Below are 22,379 nucleotides of genomic sequence, written 5' to 3' on the forward strand. Positions count from 1 at the left end.
CTATAAAGCTTTTTTCCCCTTTCCTGATCAACCACAGCCCCTTCTACATTCTGTCTTTGTAAAGTTTTGGCAAAGCGTGGTTCAAGTTCTACCCTTGCCCTAAAAGCACCCCGCTGAATCATATGCACATTTTCCGAGCCACTAAGCATTATTGTTTAGCTTTTTTAACTTGAAAGATTTCGTTTGCGTTATCAAACAGCACAAACCCCTGCCCTGTATGTTGTTGTAAATCTATAATCACTCTCTATTCACGTTTTCTTGCCTAGATGGTGGGAATAATCTTCAGCCAATCAACCACAAGAGGCACGCACCCAACAGCCAATCAAAGCAAACGTAAAAAACACGTGACCTTTGTTTTTCCTCCGATGGCGTCACGTTATTTTGATGATCAAGTCAAGTTGAGTGACCCTTACGTTTACTTTTGCCATCGCACATGTCACTACAAGTGCACCGAGGAATTAGTTTATACTTTTGAGTAGGTGCAAGTTTAACTAAAGGTATGTTTGTCCTCTATTGTTGTTCTTCTAAGAGTGCTAGCATTAGTTAGCTTCTTTTTGCTAGCGGAGCTAACGTCAAACAAGGTAAATTGCAGTAGAGTTTGATTAAAAAAGGGTGTGGATCTTGACAGAGAATTGTTTATATAGCTAATCATCTTAATGTAGGAACCACGGACTTCATATTGAGACACTTTTGAGTTTACGTTTGAGCTCCTTGCGTTACGCTGGTTTCTCTTTCCACTTTTTAACATTCAATTGTTTTTCCATTCATCCTGTTCATTCTTCAATGTTTGTCTTTCATTTTTATCATCAGGCATGGTTAATCGGTCAGCTTAATAATGGTTCGGATGGGATAAACAACACCACCATTTGTCAGAATGAGTCGTAGGCTGGCACCACACATTTGGGTGAAATTAAGTAGAGGTTTTGTTTTGTGGCACCTTCATGCTTACAAGTCTGGACTGTCATCTCTCCCTGGTACCTCTCACTACAGGATATATGTGCAACAGCCCGGGGGCTACAAATTTGGCTCTCTCAGCCAGAGACGACTCTGCCATTACTCAAGGATTAAGACTCGAAAAGAATGGATTTTAAGAACTTCACAGAGACTATTCCACACCAGTACTCTGCATTTTAATACTTCTACTTCTCGCTGGTTCACTGGTTTCAACATGTCAAGAGTCAAAAACACTCTAGGTACTGTTTCTAAAGCTGTCAGTGGAAGCCATACACAACTGCTCTCTAAAATTGCCAGACTAAAACCAAAAGCAGCCAAAACTGGTAAGAACATTGCAGCAATTGTGGACACTGCGCCAAAAGTCGAGCAATGTGAAGTAACACAAGTGGGCAATCCAAAAGAAGCTTCTTCTACAACTGGAGAGAGCACAGTTAAACCTGTAGTAAACTCATCTGGCACCACTGGGTCTGCTGATTCATTTGAAAAAAACACAGCTCCTACACAATCTTCCAACCTAACACATGCTGCCAATAGTATAATAGTGCAAAGTCCAAAAGACCCTCCAAGATTAAAACGTGTTGTCACCACTACCAAAAATGGTTCTGCCAAAAAACCTGATGAAACAAAATCTACAAGCGATACTCAAAACAAAAACTCAACTGATACTCAGTCGACCCCACTTTTCCATCCGAGTGCCTTTTCAGTCAGCCTGGATGAAACGTACAACTACTTGGCACATCACATCAACTCATACTTCAGCAGCAACACCAAAACTGAAGACAAAAACCATAATACTTATGGTAAAATAAAAGATGGCGCCATTTCAGTTGTTGATAAAACAGATGTTACTCCTGCAATACAACCAACCCCACCCAGAAAGAGCATAGGGCAGTATTTGTCCTACTCTGCTCCAACTGTACAGGCCTTTGTGGGCAGCTATATAGCCCCCCTGGTCCCGAGGTTTAGGACTACAGAATCTAAAAGCCCCGTAGAAGAGAAGACTTCTGATGTGACAGCAACTGAACAGGTTGAGGCTACAATAAGTAAAGAGGAGAAAGCAGCAGAGGAGAAAACCAAGAGACTTCTGCTCCAAAGAGAAAAGGTTTGTGGCATATATATTTTGTTTTGTTGTAATATTGTTCTGGTTAACTTTGTCCCATTAACAGTGTCTATAGTGGGACCGAAACATTATCTATTATCCACCTTTGAATATGAAGTAGGCTGCTGTCCACGCTCTTATCAGAACTCCTGCTACTCTATACATGTAATAGTATTGCCTTCTAGGAAGCTAGATTTTAAAATAGCCTGCCTTGAAAATTACAGGGACACATAGCTTGGAGCACTGTAAGTGTTTATGGATTGTAAATACACTCTAAATACTGACTTTTGTCTCCTCTATTAATTATTGTGATCAAACTGAACACCGTCTTTTAGACATAACTTTTTATGCGTGGTCATAATAACCATAATCCTTTGACACATTCTTGATGACATCTGTCTTTAACACATTGTTTCACAATTTTTTCTTGAATGCCAGATCATAGCAAGGGTGAGTGTTGATAACCGGACCCGGGCTCTGGTGCAGGCCCTCCAAAGAGCATCAGATGTGAGGGTGTATATCAGTAGAGTGGAAGACCTCAGCTATCACCTCCTTGAATTTCCAGAAACCCGTGGGGTCGCAGTCAAGGTGAGCTTTCCTATATGACTTGCATTTTTTTCCGAAGTATGTATTTCTAGTGGCTATGTCAGTAATGTACCAATTGTGCACAATATGTTTACTGCAAAGACAGATTAGAGCAGCAAGTTGTATTATCAGAATGCTCAGTAAAACAGATTGTAATGCTCCTTCTTAGCATTTTTTTTTGTTAGTCAAATGTCAAATGCTTCACTCTCCTTCAAGGCCACAGTCACTGTTGTCTGCTCAGTTTCAAAGTCAGACACTATAGTACGTACCGTCTGGTGTCTGCATACCATTTATTTATGTTTCTGTCTTATCTCAGGTGGTGTGAAAGCCTTATTCAATGTGCTTCTATTTTAAACAAAGGCCATATACTCACATGTGTGGTTCATGTTATGAAACACTGTCTGTTTACACAATACAGATAAAATAGATTTTTACCTGCTTATTTCAAATAAAAAAGAAAACACAAGCGGTAAACCAAATGAATGACTTGTACTTGTGATTATTTCATATAAATCAACTTACCTGCAATATGCAACTATTTTAAATGTTTATCAGTTATTCATATATTGTTGTGTTTTATTCCAGGAGAAGGTGATCCCTTGTCTGCTTCGGCTGAAACAGGCAAGTGACCCAGGCCTCCGTTCTGCTGTCCGAGAAGCCCTGGCTCTGGTGGGGTACCACAAAGCTGTTAAAGGCCGTGGAATAAGGATCCTGTCCATCGATGGAGGAGGTTTAAGGTATGAATTCAATTTCTAAATGTATTTTGTTTGATAATTAATATATTATTTTCTCCTATTCTGAGAAAATCGTGTGTTTTTTATTTCAGAGGATTAGTGGCCCTTCAGACTTTGTGCAAACTGGAAGCTCTAACTGGCAAACCCATACACAAACTCTTTGACTATATATGTGGTGTCAGTACAGGTATGTTCCTCTGCATTTCATACTGTCTTTATTATGTTATATACAGTATATCAATGTGGATGTTTTTTTGGTGACTGTCACATTAAATTTCTCAAATTGAAAAAATATTTCTTAAGCTTAAACAATTCCCTGCCCAGTGACTTCAGGTGGAAACTCTGGAAATTAGCATTTTTGCAAAAACCTGGCACATGACATATTTTTGTTTTTGTAAGTGTAATATCCTTTCTGTGTCCTTGTCTCTGATCAAATAAATACATTTAATTTAAAAGATGTTGCATGGTTACACAATGACCCACTTGTCATTGGCTGTAATTTCTCTATACTCCAACAATTATTCAAAGCAGTTGTGTTATTGCTGCTATGTCATACCTAAACCACATCGTTCATATTAATAATTAATAAGTTTTAAATGTATAGATATGGCTTGTATCACCACAAGATGGCAGTGTTACTTTTTCACCTACATAAAACTCAATTTTAATTTTTTTATAAGCTGCAGGAAGCTGTTTATTACAGGTTTTTGTTTAGTACTTCAAGTACTTGAAAAAATTTTAATGAATTAATCAGTGCAAAATGCCTTCTATACATTATTTTTCAGTTTCATCCTATGTAAAAAGTTATGCAGTTTGCGCTTTTTTGCAGGTGCCATTCTTGGATTTTTACTAGGCATTTTCCAAATTCCTTTAAGTGAGTGTGATGACCTTTATCGAAAGCTGGGCTCGGACATTTTCAAGCAGAATGTCATTGTTGGCACAGTGAAGATGGGATGGAGCCACGCTTTTTATGACAGTGAGGCCTGGGAGATTTTGCTCAAGTAAGTTTGACTGACAGGTGATGCATTATTTGTTTGTTTGCTCTACCAGTAAAAAATAAACAATGCTGCTGATTTTGGTTCTTTTGCTTTATCTTTATAAAATGGTACGCTTACAACACTCAAGGAAGAAAGCATATTTTACAGAACATTATAGCTTTTATCTTCCATTACTAATATATAAAAGGTTAAATGTTCAAAGGGAAAGGACAAAATGACATGATATCCATTTGGCCTCCACAGGGAGAAAATGGGTTCTAACATCCTGGTGGAGACTGCAAGAAACCCCCAGTGCCCCAAGGTGAGTGTTCAGAGATGGGCTGACTCACTGCTCCCCCCACCATGCCATGTCTGGCTGTGGATATTCAGCTCATTTACAAGGCTGTCACATCTAATGCCCCAGTTATCTGTCTTAGTCAACGCTCTGCCTCTGTGAAAGCGTTATTGATGCGTTGATGTAAATTAACGGACACTGTGCAAGTATTTGATATCTGAAATGTTGAGCAAATATGGGAAAAAATGTAGAATTTGCCTTAGCATGACTGGGTGTATTTTAAAAAAGTTAAATATAAAGGTGAGGCAATAAATAGTCTACTGTTAAAAAATCTTGTTTGACTGTATTAGTAAAGCTGTATTGGCAAATAACAGTTATCAACCACAACAGGAAGACCCATATTGCATATTGGTATTAGCTGAAAAAAATCTATATTGGATCATCCCTCAATTGTTTTGCAAGTTATATATTTACCACAAAGAACACATGTACACTAAACTTATTATGCAATACAGTCTGAAATTGTTAACATATTTTGCACTGCCTGTAGGTGGCAGCTGTGAGCACCATTGTGAACAGGGGCACTCCTCTGAAGGCCTATGTGTTCAGGAACTACAACCTTTTGCCTGGAGTGCGCTCTCATTACCTGGGGGGCTGTCAACACCGGCTGTGGCAGGCCATCCGTGCCACATCAGCTGCTCCGGGATACTTCCAGGAGTTTACTCTGGGCCAGGATCTTCACCAGGTCAGTCAATTTACAGTAAACACAATATGGCTAATCGTGTACTTAAGAAAGCAGTGTGCCTTGGACACTGTATTGAAGTCCATTGTGCAACAACAGTAAGTATAACGTTGCTGTATTTACTTAAAGATCTATTATGATATTAAAATGATAAATTATGTAGATCATTATTTTACGTTTTGTTATTTAAAGCAACTTATTAGTACAAACAAGTCCACTGACTTCAAAATTGAATGCTCCACCTCTTTCATCATAGTTAGCAGTGATTTTTCATTTACTTGTTTTTATTTTCTTTTAAATGGATATGTGACATTTCTAACCTTACATATATGACCTGTAGTCTGGATTCTTTCAATAATCTCAAGTAAGTACCGAGGAGTGGGCAGAGATAGGTAGTAGGGGAAAGCAGAAATTTTCTTTGCACTCCTTTAAATCCAAATGAAAATGAATGATGAGTCAGAGAGGCATGAATCAATTGAAATATAACTTTTATAAAAGTCAAGATGAGGGAGTACTGTAATAATACAGTTAAAAGCTCACAAAGGCAAGTTTACATAGTGCGATCCCTTTAAAAAATAATAAGATATTTCCAAGCATAAGAAGTATGGTGTGACAAAGATCATTAACTTGGCAATCGGATCATGTGTCCCAAGTGCTGGTGTGAAATCAATTGATGCTAAACATTTCTAGCACTTGTTCAGTTTTTTTGGTGGTTATTTAATGCTATATGAACAGTGCTCCGCTTGCATTTGTTTCACATGGTTAAGCAGATAATTTTGTCTGAAAGGGTGTAATCAAGATTTATGTACCCTCTTAACTTGATAATAAATGTAGCTGTTGCTGAATAGACCTAACAAGTCTTTAACGGAAGACTTAAGTTAGAAAGATGTTGTGGACTTAAAGAGCAAAGTTCTGCATGGCAAAAGAACCAATTGCACTTCCTTCCTGTCAATGTTCATTTTCAGACAGTTTTATACTGAGATTGAGGGAGGGCTTAATGTTGATGAGGCACAAATGGATCTCCACTAAACAGGTACGCATTAGCAAGAAAGCTGCTAGTCCAGTCTTCTACCATTTTACTGATCACAGCACTTTTCTAAGAGCTCTGCACAGCGTTAATGGCACAGTTTGCAAACCTTGAAACCCCAGATTGGAACTAAATAACAGTTGTCAATGTAATTCAGTATTATTTTTTACCTAAGAGTGTCTAAGAGGATTTTACAATCTTGAAGTAAACAAAGGTTCTATTTATCATAAGTAAGATGATAAGAATATTATAGTGCCTACGTAATGACTATAGAGAAGAAATTACTATATTTGATTCTTAAGCTTAACCATTCAATGATACAATTGCCCATAGGTCTCTGGTTTGTAGTGCTTTGGCATTTGTCAGTATGGATAAGCAGGATTGCAGATCCATTTGTAGCATGGTCTGTATAATTTCAGAATTTTGAGTTTGATCAAACATGACTGTCGGATGAGCAATAAATCATGAAGAACCAACTCTGGATCATTATGGTTGAGAGTTTTTGTCATTGACCCATCACATTTTTGTCAGTAGCTCTTACATTTGACATTCACTGCACAGCTGTCTCCAAAACACTGCGCACATCACTGAGCATGCTTTTGCATCAAAGGAACTATCCTGCGCCGACTCGTATGCGGTTTCCTAATTGGGAGCGGTTTTAGATGTGTAGGTGAGAGGGAAGAGCAAGGGGACAGAATGAAACAGACTGGCTGATGAAACCCCACCTGTGGAGGGCCAGATTTCTACAGCTCACTGTCTTACCCAACCCCAAGATGAATAAATTAACCTGATCTTCTCATGTAAACTGCTGCTACATCTGCCTCATTATAAAATGACAAGACAGACAGGCTCGTTATGGAAGTGCTACACCTAACTGTGTGCAGTAGCTAGCAGCAAGAAGTATCATACTGTGACAATATGAGACCACATTAATTGTGTAATATGTATTTAATGTGACAGAAGTGTGTTTTAAATGTCAATTAAAAAGCTGAAGACAGATAGCAAGGGTCACAACTTTAAATGATTTTCTGCCCATGCTTTGTGGAGACATTCAAACAAACTCTGATTTGTTTGGACAGAACATTGATAGTCAAGGAACACTGACCACATTAGAAGAATAAAATCAATCTTTCAAATCACTATTAAAAATCTAGTAGAATAGGGATAAAATATGTTTAAAAATGAGTTTGGGGATCTTTTTATATTGGCTATTAGGGCTGGGTATCATTAAGAAGTTGCTGATACGATACATACCTCAATACATAGGCCATGATATGATACATAATACAGTGCAAATATATATACTATTTATTTCTCGATTTGATATGGGTCAATAAAAAAATAAAGGCTAAATCATGGCTGTGATTCTAAAAGTCTTTGTTAAACCACTAACAAAGTTCATATGAAACACAAACATTTTAATCAAAAGAGAGAAAATGTCAAATGTGTTGCATAAACAAGTCTCCTTCCTCTGAACAAACAACAAAACTGAAGTGCTGTAGCAAAATAATTTAGTAAAATACACCAAAAAATCCTCTTGGTTATATATCGATACTGTATCATTAACTTAAATAATACGATATACTGTATAAATATTTCAATATTTTTGCACACTCCTATCAGCTATTACCTTTTTTAGTAAAGTTGTAATTTAAAAATGTATTGTTAGCATCTTTATGAGTAGTTTGTTGGATTTGGTCACGTTGGCTCATTTTCATTGCTTTCCCTTTTGCCAGTTCTCCTCTCTTCCATCAAAGAACCTCATTTGATAGATGAATAGAGTTAATGACAGTAATTATAGTTTTGCAGGAGTTTTGAAGTGCTCAGTTGCCTTGCCATGAATGCATCACTAGTTTTGTGTACTTCACCTGTCTGATCATGATGTCATTCTGCTTTGTACCCTTTATTTCACCAGGGCATATTGTTTGGTCATGACAAGAGAGCCGAAAGAGGTTCAAATATTTACATAGCCTGAATACAATAGAAATCTGACAGTATTGTTCGATGCCAAATACCCTTTTTGATAGCGACTCTTTTATGTGGTTATGCTAGCGCTCATCCTGCTGCTAGCGCAAAATACCACCCAGCCCGATGACATTATTTACTGGGCTCTCACAGCACTTCACAGGTCACGAGTATAGCATGCTGTTTGTGTGATGTCAGGATTCCCTAGAGAGAGAGAGAGAGTCATTTTACTTTTTTTTTTTTTTTCACTGACGCCCACTAGATTTTCCACTTAATTCAAGTTTCAGACAATCAAGCTTTTGTACCGGTGAGTGCTAGAAAGCTGTAGCACCATGCTCTGAGGAAATGCCACAATTTTCAAACAGAATTTCAAGATTGTGGTCCGTTGTTTGTGTGTTATTTGTTGTTGACTAGATGAGAAATTTTAAGTGTGAATTGCATGATAAAACCAATTTAATACTTGAGCTAGATATAAAAGAATAAGGTAGTACTGTGAGTTGTGTAAAATGTTAGTAGGCCAACAATTTTTAACCAGATTTTGAACCAACAAAACAAACTGCTTCAAGGTTCTTTTTAAAGGCTCTATATTACGTAAAACTGACTCTTGTGAGCTTTAAGCCATGATTAGTCCGTCTACATCTCCAAAGCTCAAAATGCTCTGTTCTACAATGTGATGTTATGAAGCGGTAGTTTTCAAGTTAACAGCTTTTTTTACATTTTAATTCATCCTAATGATTCTAGTTAAGCTGTATGGGTTTTAAAAACACAGTGGGGCACTTCTTGTATTACCACATGACATCACAAAGTGGAACTGACTGTTTTCTGTGCGAAGAAATCACTAAATTTGCAGGGTTTGTTTGCATGTAACATGTGTGCATGAAACAAAACACAACTCTGGGTATGTTTCTGATGAGGAAACAACATTATTACATAGATAAAAAAAAAATGCGTGATATTAGCCCTTTAATCATAAAATAGACTGCTTAAATTTTCTTTTAAACATCGTATCATAATTTAACTCTTTCTTACAAATCTGTCTATCTGAGTCATTTTTTACTTCTGACAACTTCATAGGCCAAAAATGTGGAAAAGTGGATGCCAGGACTTGTGTGGAGAAACAAGGAGGCCCAGGTTTTTACTCTGGTTGCTATGGCATCTCCTAATGCGATGGTGAAGAATGAGGGAATGCTTTGTAACTGTCTCTGCCAATGTTTGATAAAAGACGCAAGATCCATCTATCTGTCTTCCCCCATGTGAGGTCTGAGGGCCCTATCACCTCCAGACAGACCATAGATTCAAATGCCTCAGTACGGACTCTATTCAAATTCACTTCAGAAATAAAGATAAATGTCGTGTGACCAAGTTATGTTATCCCTATAGATTTTGAGAGCACCCTTTCGGTTACTTCAATAGTCAAATGCAGATCACTTAAATGCATGTGAAAGCTTAGAGCATCTTTTTTTATAAGCATTAATGGAGGGTTTAAGAGCCCTGTAGCCAATGTTTATGCTCTAACCACTGATCCCAAAAGATTCCTGGAAAGCTGTTTGACTTTTTGGATTGATTAGTTAATATTGGCAGCGCATCCTTTATTATTCACATGGGGCAGCAGAGAGTGAGCTACAGATGAGCTGAGACAACATTTTGACGATTTACTTTTGACATCAGTTCAATATGATATGGATTTAACCGGTTGTCTTTGTATGCATATCCCAGGGGTTAGACACTGCTGACTGTCCTGTGTCATATTTGCTCTTGTGACTTATCATTTGCTTCAAGTATCTCAATTTGTTTATTACATTTTGGTAATTTTGATTGAATTTACTTTACTTTACATTTTTTCATGGCAAATCATAGGGCTGGGTGATAATTGTTTTCCCCTCCATATTGATCAGTCACAAGTTTGATCCAATTTTCTTCTTCAGTTCAATTCAATCTTTATTAAGAACACATTATATCTGGTTCATAGTAAGTAAGTATATATAAAAATAAGAAGAATAAAAAATTTAAATGTATAATGCATGTTATAATGTGTACAGACAAGACCGCCAATGTCACCACAGCTTAGAGATGAATCTGACAGGACACACTAGAGCATGAATGAATTGTTAAAAACAAAACTTAGAAGACATAAGAAACGAGACATAGGTCTGTTCCATTTAACACAAAACATGTTCTACGTGTTCCTCCTAAAGTCTGAACTCCATAATCCATAAAATTAACACAAGATGACCATTTAAACTACTGAATCTGACTTAAATTCAGATTAGATTCATTGCACTGTCCTAGCAAATCAGTTGTTTCCTAACACACAGTTGTTATTATAGGACACATACAGTAGTTGGGTAATCGCTTCGCTGGTAATTGACAGGCACAAAGCATCCACTGGCTGGCTTATAGAAAGGAGTAACCTGTAACCTTAGCCTATACCTTTCTCTAATTTAATGTCAAATTCTCAAATGTTGGACTTCATATCATTTCTCCACTTTGTGTAATTGCCCTTTATGGATTTTTGTGAAAAGGGCAGATTGACTCAACCTTGGCTTTTAGCAGCTTCCTCTTTTCCCTGTCTCCTCTTGTGCTTAACCCTAGGTGCTCGGCCTTGAGACTGATGGAGGATGTAGAGTAGACTCTTTAGCCCTGGCCGCCCCCTTCACACACACTGTTTTTTAGTCCCTGGAGTCTAATCACTCAACTGCAGGCTCACGCTGTTACCATGCTGTCTCCTCCACAGTTTCTGCTACTGTCTCTCTTTTGATTGGTTTGTGGCGACACTCGTTTAGGATTAGGTCTGTCCACTTACTGACCGAGCACTGTTTAAGAGCCTGACTTTCTGCCTCTCCCTTAACCCCGTTGTCCTCCTAGAGCACACACCAAATTAGCAGGCTTCTCACTGCAGCCGGCTCTGTCTGAAATGCCTCTGAATAAATCATGCCGTATTGATATGCATGCGGGCATCTAGTCACTTATCCCTCACGCACAAAAGGAAATTAGCTTTAAATTGGCCCTCAGTTTATGATAGACAGCCATATTATGCTTTTGTCAAATATTTACATGTAGCTTAAAGGAATGTAGACTGAGTAAATACGTACCAGGGAATTTGAATCCATTTATAACACAAGATTGAATTGTCAGAGTGTAATTTTCGCTAGTCGACCAGCTGGGGTGATTCATTGACTCAATACTGGCTGAGCACTTGTGGTCATGTATTCATAAAATGCGTGGGAACAGCCAACTGTGCGCCGTAGATCTTCATTTGCTACCTGCCCCGAGGCTAAGGCTGCAGTCACACAGATGGGTCCCATCGCTATTGACAGCGTGAACTTCAATGTGCCCCTTGGCAGTGAAGAAAACTGGTTGTCGTAATGGTGAAAACTTGCCGTGAACACCTTTTATCCTTGACCGGATGACCTGTGTGTTGTTGCTGACAATAACAGGGTGTTTATGTCGACTGGTTACTGACATCCTTGTAGGTGTAATTAATGGAAACATCTTTGCTAATAACTGCTAGTCACCTTAAAGGCACTGTACCTCATTTTTTTCTGTTTTAAAAATAGTAAAGTAGTTTGCACATTGCAGCGGTCCAGTGTTATTCCTCACTTCCCCACTGCATTCCTAGCATTCAAATTCTTCACTGCGATGAGTTTATAAGCACTGTTCACAATTTTTTGAGGCCAGAGCAAAGTTTTGCTGTCACAGTAAAGCTAAAAACAACAGCATAGTAACAGTGCATGTTGTAATTCTCATTTTATAATCTGATTCAAACATTATGTACCTTAGAATGGAGGTACCTAAGAATTTACCTAGGTGTTTAACCAAACAAACAATGAAATACCTGTACCTGCATGGTGTACACAATGCTCAATATTTTCAATGTACATTGCAGATTATGTATGAGTTACATCTTAAAAAATGATCCACAAGCACTAAATTATTGTCACAGCAATTCCAGACTTATATGTTATACGACTTATACCATGTTTTTCTAATTAATCTTTAGAGATGTGAGCCTTATTGGCAAGCATTTTTGATAAATAAGAATTTGAAGCCGCCACAGCATCACAGTCAATGAACCTAAGGATGAACTGCTAATGCTAAGCGCTACTGATATGTGAATGACACTTTATATAGAACTACACTGGAGCTATGATCATTTCAGACTTGAGTTAGCATCCATATTGGTGAGAGTAGCCAGGGGCATGAGCTGAATGAAGATGATGAAGTTAGCTGTCCTTGCTAATGGGAGCTGACATACACTGGCGCGTGAAATGACTTTTAGTGATCCTGATGATAGTAGCTCTTTCTTATTCAAATCAACACCCTCTAAACACAGCTTCAGTATAGAGAAACTCTTAAAGTTAATTACATCAGAGACACATTTTAAACCTAATATTGCATTTTAAACTATTGTTTTTTGTCATTTATCAGCTGAGCAGTTTATTTTAGATGCAGTTGTAGTATTTTGGTTTAATTGGCTGTTTGATGTAATGGAATTTACTCCCAGAAGAAAGGCTCTAATTAGATAAAAATATATTTTGTTCTAGCCACAGGAAAGTGTAGTGTATTCTGTGATTCAGCCAATAAGCCCTGAAGAGTGAAGGCGAGACTAGAAAAGGCCTAATCCTCAGGAGAATAGACTAGCAGAACAATTAGCGCAACAATTCAGCATTTTGCAAAGAACAGTCTTTTCAAATGTGTTTTATTAAACTATACAGTAAAGTCAGAAACTAAAGATCACCTTTTGGTTCTGATGCAGTTCTTTTTAGATCTTCCATAGACTCAGCTCCAACCACAATGATTAAAAACACACCTTTAAACATTGAAATGTATTATTATTATTATTATTTATTTATTTATTTATTTATTTTTAATCACAAATTAAGAATAATTTTGAATTGTAATGTATAATTCTTCTATATATCGAACTATCAAGGAAAGGTTTAACCTAGTCCCATTTTTGTATTTTATTGAGTATGATACTTCTTTCAGAATCTATTGGTATCTGGTGATTTTATTTAGTGTTTTTGCCAACCGTATTACCAACCGTTAGTGTATGGAGGTAGAGTGTTCGTGGTTTGATCCCAGCCTCAGGAGAATACTGTTGTATCCTTGAGCAAGACACTTACCCCTTTCTCCCAATTCTTATTTCTTATATAATGTCTTGGTATAGGAGTTTATATTTGGCAAAATAAAATATCTATGCTCAATACAAACATAAGTGGTCATAACATTCTGCCTGATCATTATATGCAGTAATCACTTGTGTGATGGCAGTTATCTTCTGTTTAACATATGGCCTCTTTTACACAGCAGAATAATGTAATGCAGCACCACTAAGTTGGTGCTGCATTACAAGATCCCCACAAATCTAACTGACCTTTGCCTGGTGTGGTGCTGTGTGTTTGTTTTTGACAGCTTCAGCTTGTTCAGTCATTTCAGTCTTGTCCCAGTTGCTTTGTCTCTACCTCCACATCTAAATATGCTCTGACCTATGCATCTCATAGAATGTGGCATTGGGCCAAGTTTGGATGTCGCATGACTACCATTCCAGCCTCTGCCAAAAACATCCCTACACTCCAGCTTATCCTCGGTCTCCTGGAGTCTTTTTTGTTTGACAACTGTGGAAAAGATGACAAATGCAAATTAAACCCTAAATAATTCAAAGTTAAAGCTAACGCTGTGAATGCCACACACAAAGACTTTCAGTGGCGTTCAGAAAGACAGTGTCAAGTAACAGTCTTAGAATAAGCCCTTGAAATATTATGTTTTCACTTGCTGGAAAGGTTAACATACAAGTAAAGCAAAAATTGTAAATAATACAATGATAAGTAACAAACTGGCTTACAACCACCTAGTGTATGGGTGAATGAACAATGCAATGATAACCGTATTTGCATGTCAAAAACACACACACATATATATTAGAATACATTATTATGAGTTTTTCCCCTTTTTGCTTATTAGTTGTTATGTCCCCTATGTCCAACAAGGGACACAACTTGTATAAAACAACCCTTGAGGCAAAGTCAGTTTGGCAAACTTTTAATTTGACAGCCAAACATTCATTAAAGTTCACAAAAAATGAACAAAAGGTTGGTGGGAGGAGGCGTGGGCCAGTTGTGCCGAATCAACAAACAAAAAGGTATACCAAAACAGGCCCTAACTGAAAACTAGGCTACAAAAAGGAAAGAAATCAAAAGCCTAGCCTACCTGGTCTAACAAAGAGAATTTGGAAAACTCAAAACAACAAGGGTGGCAACAACTGATAACTAGTGTGACAACAAAAATCTACGTGGTGTGAAATGTACAGAGATCCCCAAACTTACCTAACCAATCCTCCCAACAAAACAAACCTGGGCTAGCAGCCACATACACGGAGGGAGAGAGAGAGAAAGAGGCAGCACACAGCTCCTTTTAAATGGCCCTCTCCACCCTGATTGGCAGCCAGCTGGCCAATCAGCTCCAGTTTTGGTCACACCCACAGCACCTGAACACACAGGGCAGAGGAGAGACCAGTACAAACAAAACAAATGCCTGCATGTAACATTAGTCATCTGTCCAATAATTGTCTATTTAGAAGCTAGCTATGTACTTCTGAAATGCTACTGACTTTTTACACCAGATGTGGCAGCAAATGTGATGGAAGACCTTCCAGAGGAAATACGAGCAAATGACCCAACTGAAACTAAGGCGCCAGCTATGAGATACTACAGACTTTTTACACCAAATGTGGAGACTTTTTACACCAAATGTGGTTAGTGTCTCCATAGAAGACACTAACCAAAACAAGGGTGATGAAATTGCACATAGAACTATAAATATATTATGAGGGAAAAACACTGTGTACAAAAAACTTCATATGTGCTTAGCAGGTGCCTTAAATAGGAAATAACTGCTGCCTGTTCCAGAGCCACTAGCTTACATGCCTCAGCTATTTGTGCACTGGGCAACAGCATAAACTTGCCTGCAGCTATCCACACAAAGCACTCATAACTAGGCCCAGATTGTTGCCATAATTGCCACTGAGTCTGGACAATTGAACACTATTTCCGCAGGGTGATAAGTAAACGGGTACAACTTGGTCCTGAGTCACTATTAGCAGGCTTGTCCATTACTGGCATTTGGTCTGGATTCATTTTGTGCTTGGGCAGAGTCTGTGCCGCTGTATAATGACATGATTTGGACAAATGGCCACCTCAGCACTTCCCTCCAGTCTGGGGCAGAATTAAACTGTGAATTGTGTGACTTCTTTCTCCCCATGTCCTTTGAGGATAAGGTCTCTGTAGAACTCATCAGTCAAAATGAGCTGGGGTTTTGAATGATTCATACAACACATTATTATTACAGATTGTTCTATTAAATCAATGTTGGATTTTTTATTTATTATGTCTCATACGCCTGGGATATTTGACTTTGTAATGACCAGATACAAGTCTCCAGTTACCAGCCATGCCATCTGAGTCCATATCCCTTTGTATTGTATTCCCGTGGATGTTGAATTGATGTTGCCGTTTCTTTGTCCTGCTCCCTTGACGATTACCAGGCACCTGCTTTTGTAGGTGGCCCCATTACACTGCATGTTTCAAATGTACTCTAACAGAATGTAGACTCATACACCTGCTGAGGACAAAAAAGATGGGATGTAGTTGTTGCCTTGTAATCTCATCAAGCTTCTTATACAAATCCTGTGCAACCATATTTTTTAATCTTCTGTTTCATCTTTTTTCTTTGACTTTGCTACAGCAAATACCAATCCTTGATCTCACCCCACCATCATGATCTTCTCTTAAAACTAGGCCTGATAATAATCAGAGTTATTGTTCAATTTAAAGTAAAAGTAAAGTCATACTAAAGTAAAGTAATAATAGAGTACTAAAAAAGTACTACAGTATGTAAAATGGAACAATATTTTTTGGGGTCACACTGCACTAGCATAGAGAACATCTTGTGATGAAGTGTGAAAATACAAGATGATAATTGCAGATGATAGCTTAAAACAAAACAAAAGCTTTTCTCTGAAACCTCAAATATTCATTATTAAAAAAAAAAAAAAACTCAACATTTGTGAGAATAAAAAATATTAAATGTTAAATTGATGCAATTTTTCTTTTGAAGCCTGTAGCTTTGCATGCTAATATCCATGCATCCTGATTATTATCATGATTGTAAAGCAGACACAATCCTTCAATACGACATGCTCAAATGTCCCATAAACAGGTTCAGAGTGAATCCCTAGACATTTCAGGGCTCCTCTGTGGACCCCTCCCCTAAACCTGGCCCCTTTAATGAGAGGGGCCCCTGTGTTTGATCCTGATGCCAGCCCTCAGCCTGCGGCCCCTCAGTCTCATGCCTATTCAACAGTCCCCTCCAGTCTCTCCAGTTACACTCCCTGCACCTCGGGACAGCTATAGACCCAAAGAAAAAGCACTCCTGGGCGGTCGTTGATATCACAGGACGTCTCACCTCAACTATGATGGGATAGAATTAAAAGAACGGTTTAACTCACCTTGCTTTTTAAAATTTTGTCCCTCACATTTCATTTTAGAGGACACTCAACTGCATAGTTGATTAATTTGATGTTAATTTGTATTTATTCTGTTCTTATTATGCATAACATTTTCTAGCTGCTAATTAGACATTTACTCACACTTTCATATTAATAAACTCCCTATCTATGTTGCTTATTTGATGTTTGGACATTTTTGTGTATGAATTAATTTATGGCACTGCTAGTTTTTTGGTAGTAAAGGTCTTGTTAAAGGCTTGTGTCACTAGTAGTAGTATTTATCTTTACTTAGATAAAAATGTATGCGTGTACTAAAGTGTCCTAACAACTTATGAGCTGAAATAATTGCTTTGCCCTGAATGTTCCACAGTATAGCATTAAACATGTATGACTGCAAGTCACATAATATTTAAGGCCAAGTTGCCGTTCAGATCTGGGAAGCGCTGACCCCACTCACTGTAAGAATGCATGTTTTTCAGGGTTTATTTGAATAACAATGTGTAATTTAATAAATGTAAAATGAATACAAAAAAGCAATATTCCAGACAAAGCAATAATATCTCAGACCCACCATCATGAAATGGTTTTCAAGCTTCAAATGCCAATTAATTGACTTTGCACTAGCATATAAAAGCACTGAGCTAATTGAGTTTCTAACATGGTTCTCCTTGTGTTTTCTGTGTAGGACGGCGGTCTTCTCATTAACAACCCCACAGCTCTGGCGGTGCATGAGTCCAAGTGTCTGTGGCCTGACACGCCCCTAGAGTGTGTGGTCTCACTCGGGACTGGACGCTTCGAGAATCCAAACAAGAACAACGTCACCTACACCAGCCTCAGAACCAAGCTCACCAACGTTATCAGCAGCGCTACTGACACAGAGGGTAAGACAGATGTCAGGAATAAATGAGTGGAGAGAAGGTTTAGCAAATGTTTTTTTCAAAAAGCATACAAATATGGTTTATAGACAAAAAAACATGTAAAATATTTAAAAGGTGCACTGTATATATAACGTCAAGGTGGAGGGTCTGCTACTTGCTTCTTTCCATGGAGATGTTATTTCTTTGCATGGAATGCTCCACCGTAGCTTTTGCCTGCTATATAATTAAATGTATTATCTATGGCACACAGGGATCATTATTTTGTATTTTGGACATTTTAATTCGCAATATTTATCTAAAATAAAACAAACAAGTCTGCAGACATCTGGTTAAAAAGTGCAGAGCTGATATCTGCTTGCTCCTTTATAGTGAGTCAATGTAAAAGTCATCACAACAACATGCTGATGGCCCTGTCTATGGATAACCATAGCTCATGGTAGCAAGCATTTTTATTTCATTTACTGAATATTACAGGAAAATAAAGATTACTCAAACATCTATGAATCCCTCTAAATATATTTTTAGGGAGTAAATGAGAAGATTTAGCATAATATGCTTCGTTTGAACTTTTCATCTCTTGTATTTTCTTGTAAAAATTAAGACTTTCATCACTGCATGTCCACTATAATCTAATGTCTCCCATTGTGCCTCTATATAGTGGCCTTGTCGTCCATCTCCTTATCACCTCTGGACACAGGGACTTCTGCTGGGCCTAAATTTGGCTCAGGCCCCTTGCAGTTACCGTTAGCGCTGCTGCTGTGGGGTGTGGAGTCTGACCTAGATGCTACTCCTCTTGTATTTAGGATTAATCCCTCCCATCTCTCCAAACAGCTTTGTTATTTAGCAATAGCAGATTAGCAAAGTGTGTCTATCACAGATTTACTCCCTTCAAACGGTTCCCTCGTTTCACGGTTGCACTGATTTTGTTTAAGGTCTGTATCAGAAAGAAAGCTCGGTTTGTTGTGGCGATGAGATAAGTCTGTTAATGTTGGCTTTATGCAAAAGGGGTCTCTATAGTCACCTTCTCATCTTGTACTCATGTTTCCTCCGCCAATCCATGTGGGCCACAGAGTACATTTTACAAGAGGATTACACTGTGCAGACATTTTTCAATTTGGATTTTGTATAGTTTGGTATATGGTATAATTAAACTCTTGTCAATAGTTTTCGCCCTATTTTATGCATATTCTTGTTTGGCTGATGACACATATATGCAATTCAAGAAATACTGAAGCTGTAGGTTACTTTAAGTGCGCTTGCATATAACAGCTGTTCAGTGTCAATGTGGTTGCATTTCATAAATACTAGTACGTCTACAGGGAAATTTAAATAGTTTTTTATACGCAACTCTCAAATTGAGTTCCAAGTATGCTGTGAAACTGCTTATTTTCCTTCCTCTTCTGCTCTCCTTTTTCACTGGTTGCTAGCACTCTCACCTCACAACAGGAAGACCCCCGATTTGACTCCCAGACTGGGTGGGGTTCTTTATTCAGTTTGTGTGCTCTCCCTGTCCATTTGCAATAGTCTAAATCCTCCAGCCACGTAGACCTGTCCAAGCCTAAATAAAGCTCTTGAAGACTCACTCACTACTCAGGTTGTCCCAGTTTAATTTAATAGTAATTTATTGTAAGCATGGGTCAAATGCAGAGCGCAAATTTACATGAAACTAATTTTTATTCTTCAACTTTCAGCTCTACATCCTACAACCCATTTGTTTCTCATCTCTTTTGTACATGTCCAAATTATTAAAATATGACTTCAAGTTCGTCATAACAACATTAAAACAACATGAGCTGTCCACCAGATATACCTTACTATACTCATTCTCAATATGTAACTTAAACCTTAACATCTATAGCCGTTTGTCTGTGAGAATTGCTGGCCTATAATTATGAACTTCTACAACTTGGTATCTTGACATTTCATCAAAACAAAACATGATTTTCCAGCAAGCTGATTTGCAACTAGACATTGATACTGGTCTAGTCAACTTTAAATTTGTTTTCTTGGGCACTACACATCTTTGAATTCCTCTGTCCGTGTTTTGGCATTACCTGGAGCTTGTTTATATAAATCTATGTTGTTGATGTTTGCGCCACAGGGGAGTAAGGAGCTAAAACCTCCATAAAACACATTTTCACAGAGTGTAACTCCTCACATGAGCCCTGAGCATTTTGTCTGACTTACTTGTATTTCTGTTACTGAATTGCCTGACTTTTCATGCTTCACTTACTCTCAGCATAATCTGTAAATGTTTGTGCACGTTGGGATAATTACAGACCAAAGTATTTGTTTATAATTTTGTACTTGCTAAATGTCAAGCTTGTTTTTTAGTTCAGTTTTGATCTAACCTTTCTTCTGCTCTCACGCTTTGGTGTTTCAGAAGTCCATGCTATGCTGGATGCCTTCTTGCCTCCAGACACCTACTTTAGATTCAACCCCTACCTCAGTGAAGAGATCTCCATGGATGAGAACAGGCAGGAGAAGCTCAACTTGCTACAGACAGAGTGCATGCGTTACCTCGAAAGGAACGAGGAGAAACTTCAAAAGGTCGCTTGCATCCTCAGCCGAGAGAAGAGCTCCGTGCAGAGGATGTCAGAGTGGGCCAAACTCAGGGCAGATATGTTCAATGGGTTTCCCTATTCGTCTAAAGCCTAAGTCACAACTGTACCTCATATTTATTCATGACGAGACTTTTGACGTTGAGAAATAATGCATTATCAAAGTAGAGCTGCTTTATGTGATGTACGTTTTTAAAGTAGAGCAATGAATATTTAAATTGTAGTCATTTTTTTGACATTGTAAGTTCTTTTCAGTTTAAATTGGAATGCAATTGTGATTTAATTAAGATTGAGCCTAACCAGGCTAACGAGACCTTTCTAATCATTTAATTTGGTTAGTCACACAGTTATATTGAAGACAATGATAATAAAGTACTCATTTATTTAGTTCTGATTGAATATTGTGTTTGCTGTTATGAGCAACACAAGTACACACTACACAACACAAATTGTCATTGATAATTTTGACTTCATGTAAATAATTCAGATGCAATAGGAAATGGAAAATTTACTCTGTATGGCATTCTGACAGACAGTATTTTTAATTAATAGACCATAAGGCAGAGATTGGTGTTTTGAATGTACCTACCTACTGACTAATACCTGTTCCTATTTTTGTAAATGGTTTAATCAGGGTAATTCATGCACTGCCCGCTGGGACATTTTAGCTTGGAGGACTGTTATATTGCACTTTTTAACTCTGCAGCTATATTCACTATTGTGTTAAGCGGCATCAGATGTTAATGTATTCTTTGATTTATTTAACATTGTATTTTATTTAAAGGCACAAGTTTGTTAACAGTTTCACTTACTCAAAGTAAAAGGAAAAAATTTTATTGTAATTATCATTCAATATTTCATGATGTCAATTTCTTTCCATCGTTGCCATAGCAAATCACCTTGCTCCTAACAAGCAATGATTCACATATTGATTCTGCATACATTTAAGTCAGATCAATAAAGTGAATCATGTTCATATTTGTTCATTCAGGCTTGGGAGAGATCTTGGAAGTATACTACACTCACGTATTCTCCTTAGTTAAAATTTTTCCCTGATAAATTTGAATTGAACTATGTTACATTTTCAGTCAGTGGTTCCCAAAGATGGGGGGCACCAGAAATAAATGGTAAAAGCCCACATATATGATTGGAGATGTATAAAAACACTCCAAATAATCTGAAGTAAATGTATGTAGGGATCATTTTTATCTTGTGTCTTGGATGGGTGGATAGTCTAATTAAAAGGTTGAGAATCAGAACTGATATGTGCATGTAACGCGTTGCTTTAAAAGACATCAAAGTATTTCAGTCCACAGACATTTTAAACCACTTACTTGTCATTATTATTTGATTCTTATGTTTTTTCCCTCAGGCCACTACACATTTATGCTCTTGTTCACCGTGGCCTCTTCCTCTTTTGATGCATGGCTCTGAGAAAGCCTTTTATTTCTCCCTTTTGTACCTGGAGGTGCCCACTCTTTCATTTTCCATAGAGCAAGTGCCATTCAGGCGGCACTCCTCTGAAGGACTGGTTCACAGACAGATTGGTGCTTATTGATTTACCATGGTTCAAATAGGCATTCATTTTTATTTTTTCTCTCATTTTGCACTGCAGATGTTTATTTTTCCCTACCTGGTCAAATACTGTGAAATGTTGGGATTCAATAATGGACACATACAACTCCTGCTTTCCTATGGCTCTTTGTAAACTGTACCTAATTAAAAAACTGTCATGCCATATCTTCTGCATCTCCTCACCTCATTTTCATACACTTATTATTGTGTGTGTCGATTGTTGTTTGCATCCTTTTTGTGGAGGAAAGATTTGTCAATTAGTGTGCCAGGTCAATTAACAAATGTCGATAACTGTTGTAACAGAGAGAGGTGCAACAGCTCACAGTCACGGTTCAACTAACAGCTTATTTCAGTTATTAGAGATTGCAAAGTCTAGTAATTACTGAATGTTAGTTTGAAACCATAGATTTTCAGTATCTAGTTACAGTTAAAGAAAATAATAAAAATTCAAATTAACGGTTGTGAAAAAATTATACACAGA

At 37.7% G+C, this 22,379-nt stretch overlaps 1 protein-coding gene across 1 annotated transcript; it reads left to right on the forward strand.

The window, feature by feature from the left end:
- The first annotated feature begins 356 nt into the window (after positions 1 to 356).
- LOC110169607 (calcium-independent phospholipase A2-gamma-like) lies at positions 357 to 22,064 on the forward strand. Its single transcript, XM_020935165.2, has 10 exons — positions 357 to 497; positions 811 to 2,056; positions 2,492 to 2,641; positions 3,224 to 3,375; positions 3,465 to 3,559; positions 4,202 to 4,373; positions 4,614 to 4,671; positions 5,195 to 5,389; positions 17,570 to 17,765; positions 20,146 to 22,064. The coding sequence occupies exons 2-10, from the start codon at positions 875 to 877 to the stop codon at positions 20,418 to 20,420; spliced, it is 2,475 nt and encodes an 824-aa protein (XP_020790824.1). The 5' UTR covers positions 357 to 497; positions 811 to 874; the 3' UTR covers positions 20,421 to 22,064.
- The last annotated feature ends 315 nt before the right edge of the window (positions 22,065 to 22,379 follow it).

The sequence above is a fragment of the Boleophthalmus pectinirostris genome, unplaced genomic scaffold (genome assembly GCF_026225935.1).
Source record: "Boleophthalmus pectinirostris isolate CB_2022bp ecotype Guang Dong unplaced genomic scaffold, ASM2622593v1 HiC_scaffold_2, whole genome shotgun sequence".
In the NCBI taxonomy this organism is placed as follows: Eukaryota; Metazoa; Chordata; class Actinopteri; order Gobiiformes; family Gobiidae; genus Boleophthalmus; species Boleophthalmus pectinirostris.

Excerpts from the sequence above, each read along its gene's own strand:
- LOC110169607 (XM_020935165.2), top strand. The coding sequence starts at position 875 with ATGAGTCGTAGGCTGGCACCACACATTTGGGTGAAATTAAGTAGAGGT. Across the intron at positions 3,560-4,201 it reads TATATGTGGTGTCAGTACAG|GTGCCATTCTTGGATTTTTA; the intron begins GTATGTTCCTCT and ends GCTTTTTTGCAG. Across the intron at positions 4,374-4,613 it reads GCCTGGGAGATTTTGCTCAA|GGAGAAAATGGGTTCTAACA; the intron begins GTAAGTTTGACT and ends TGGCCTCCACAG.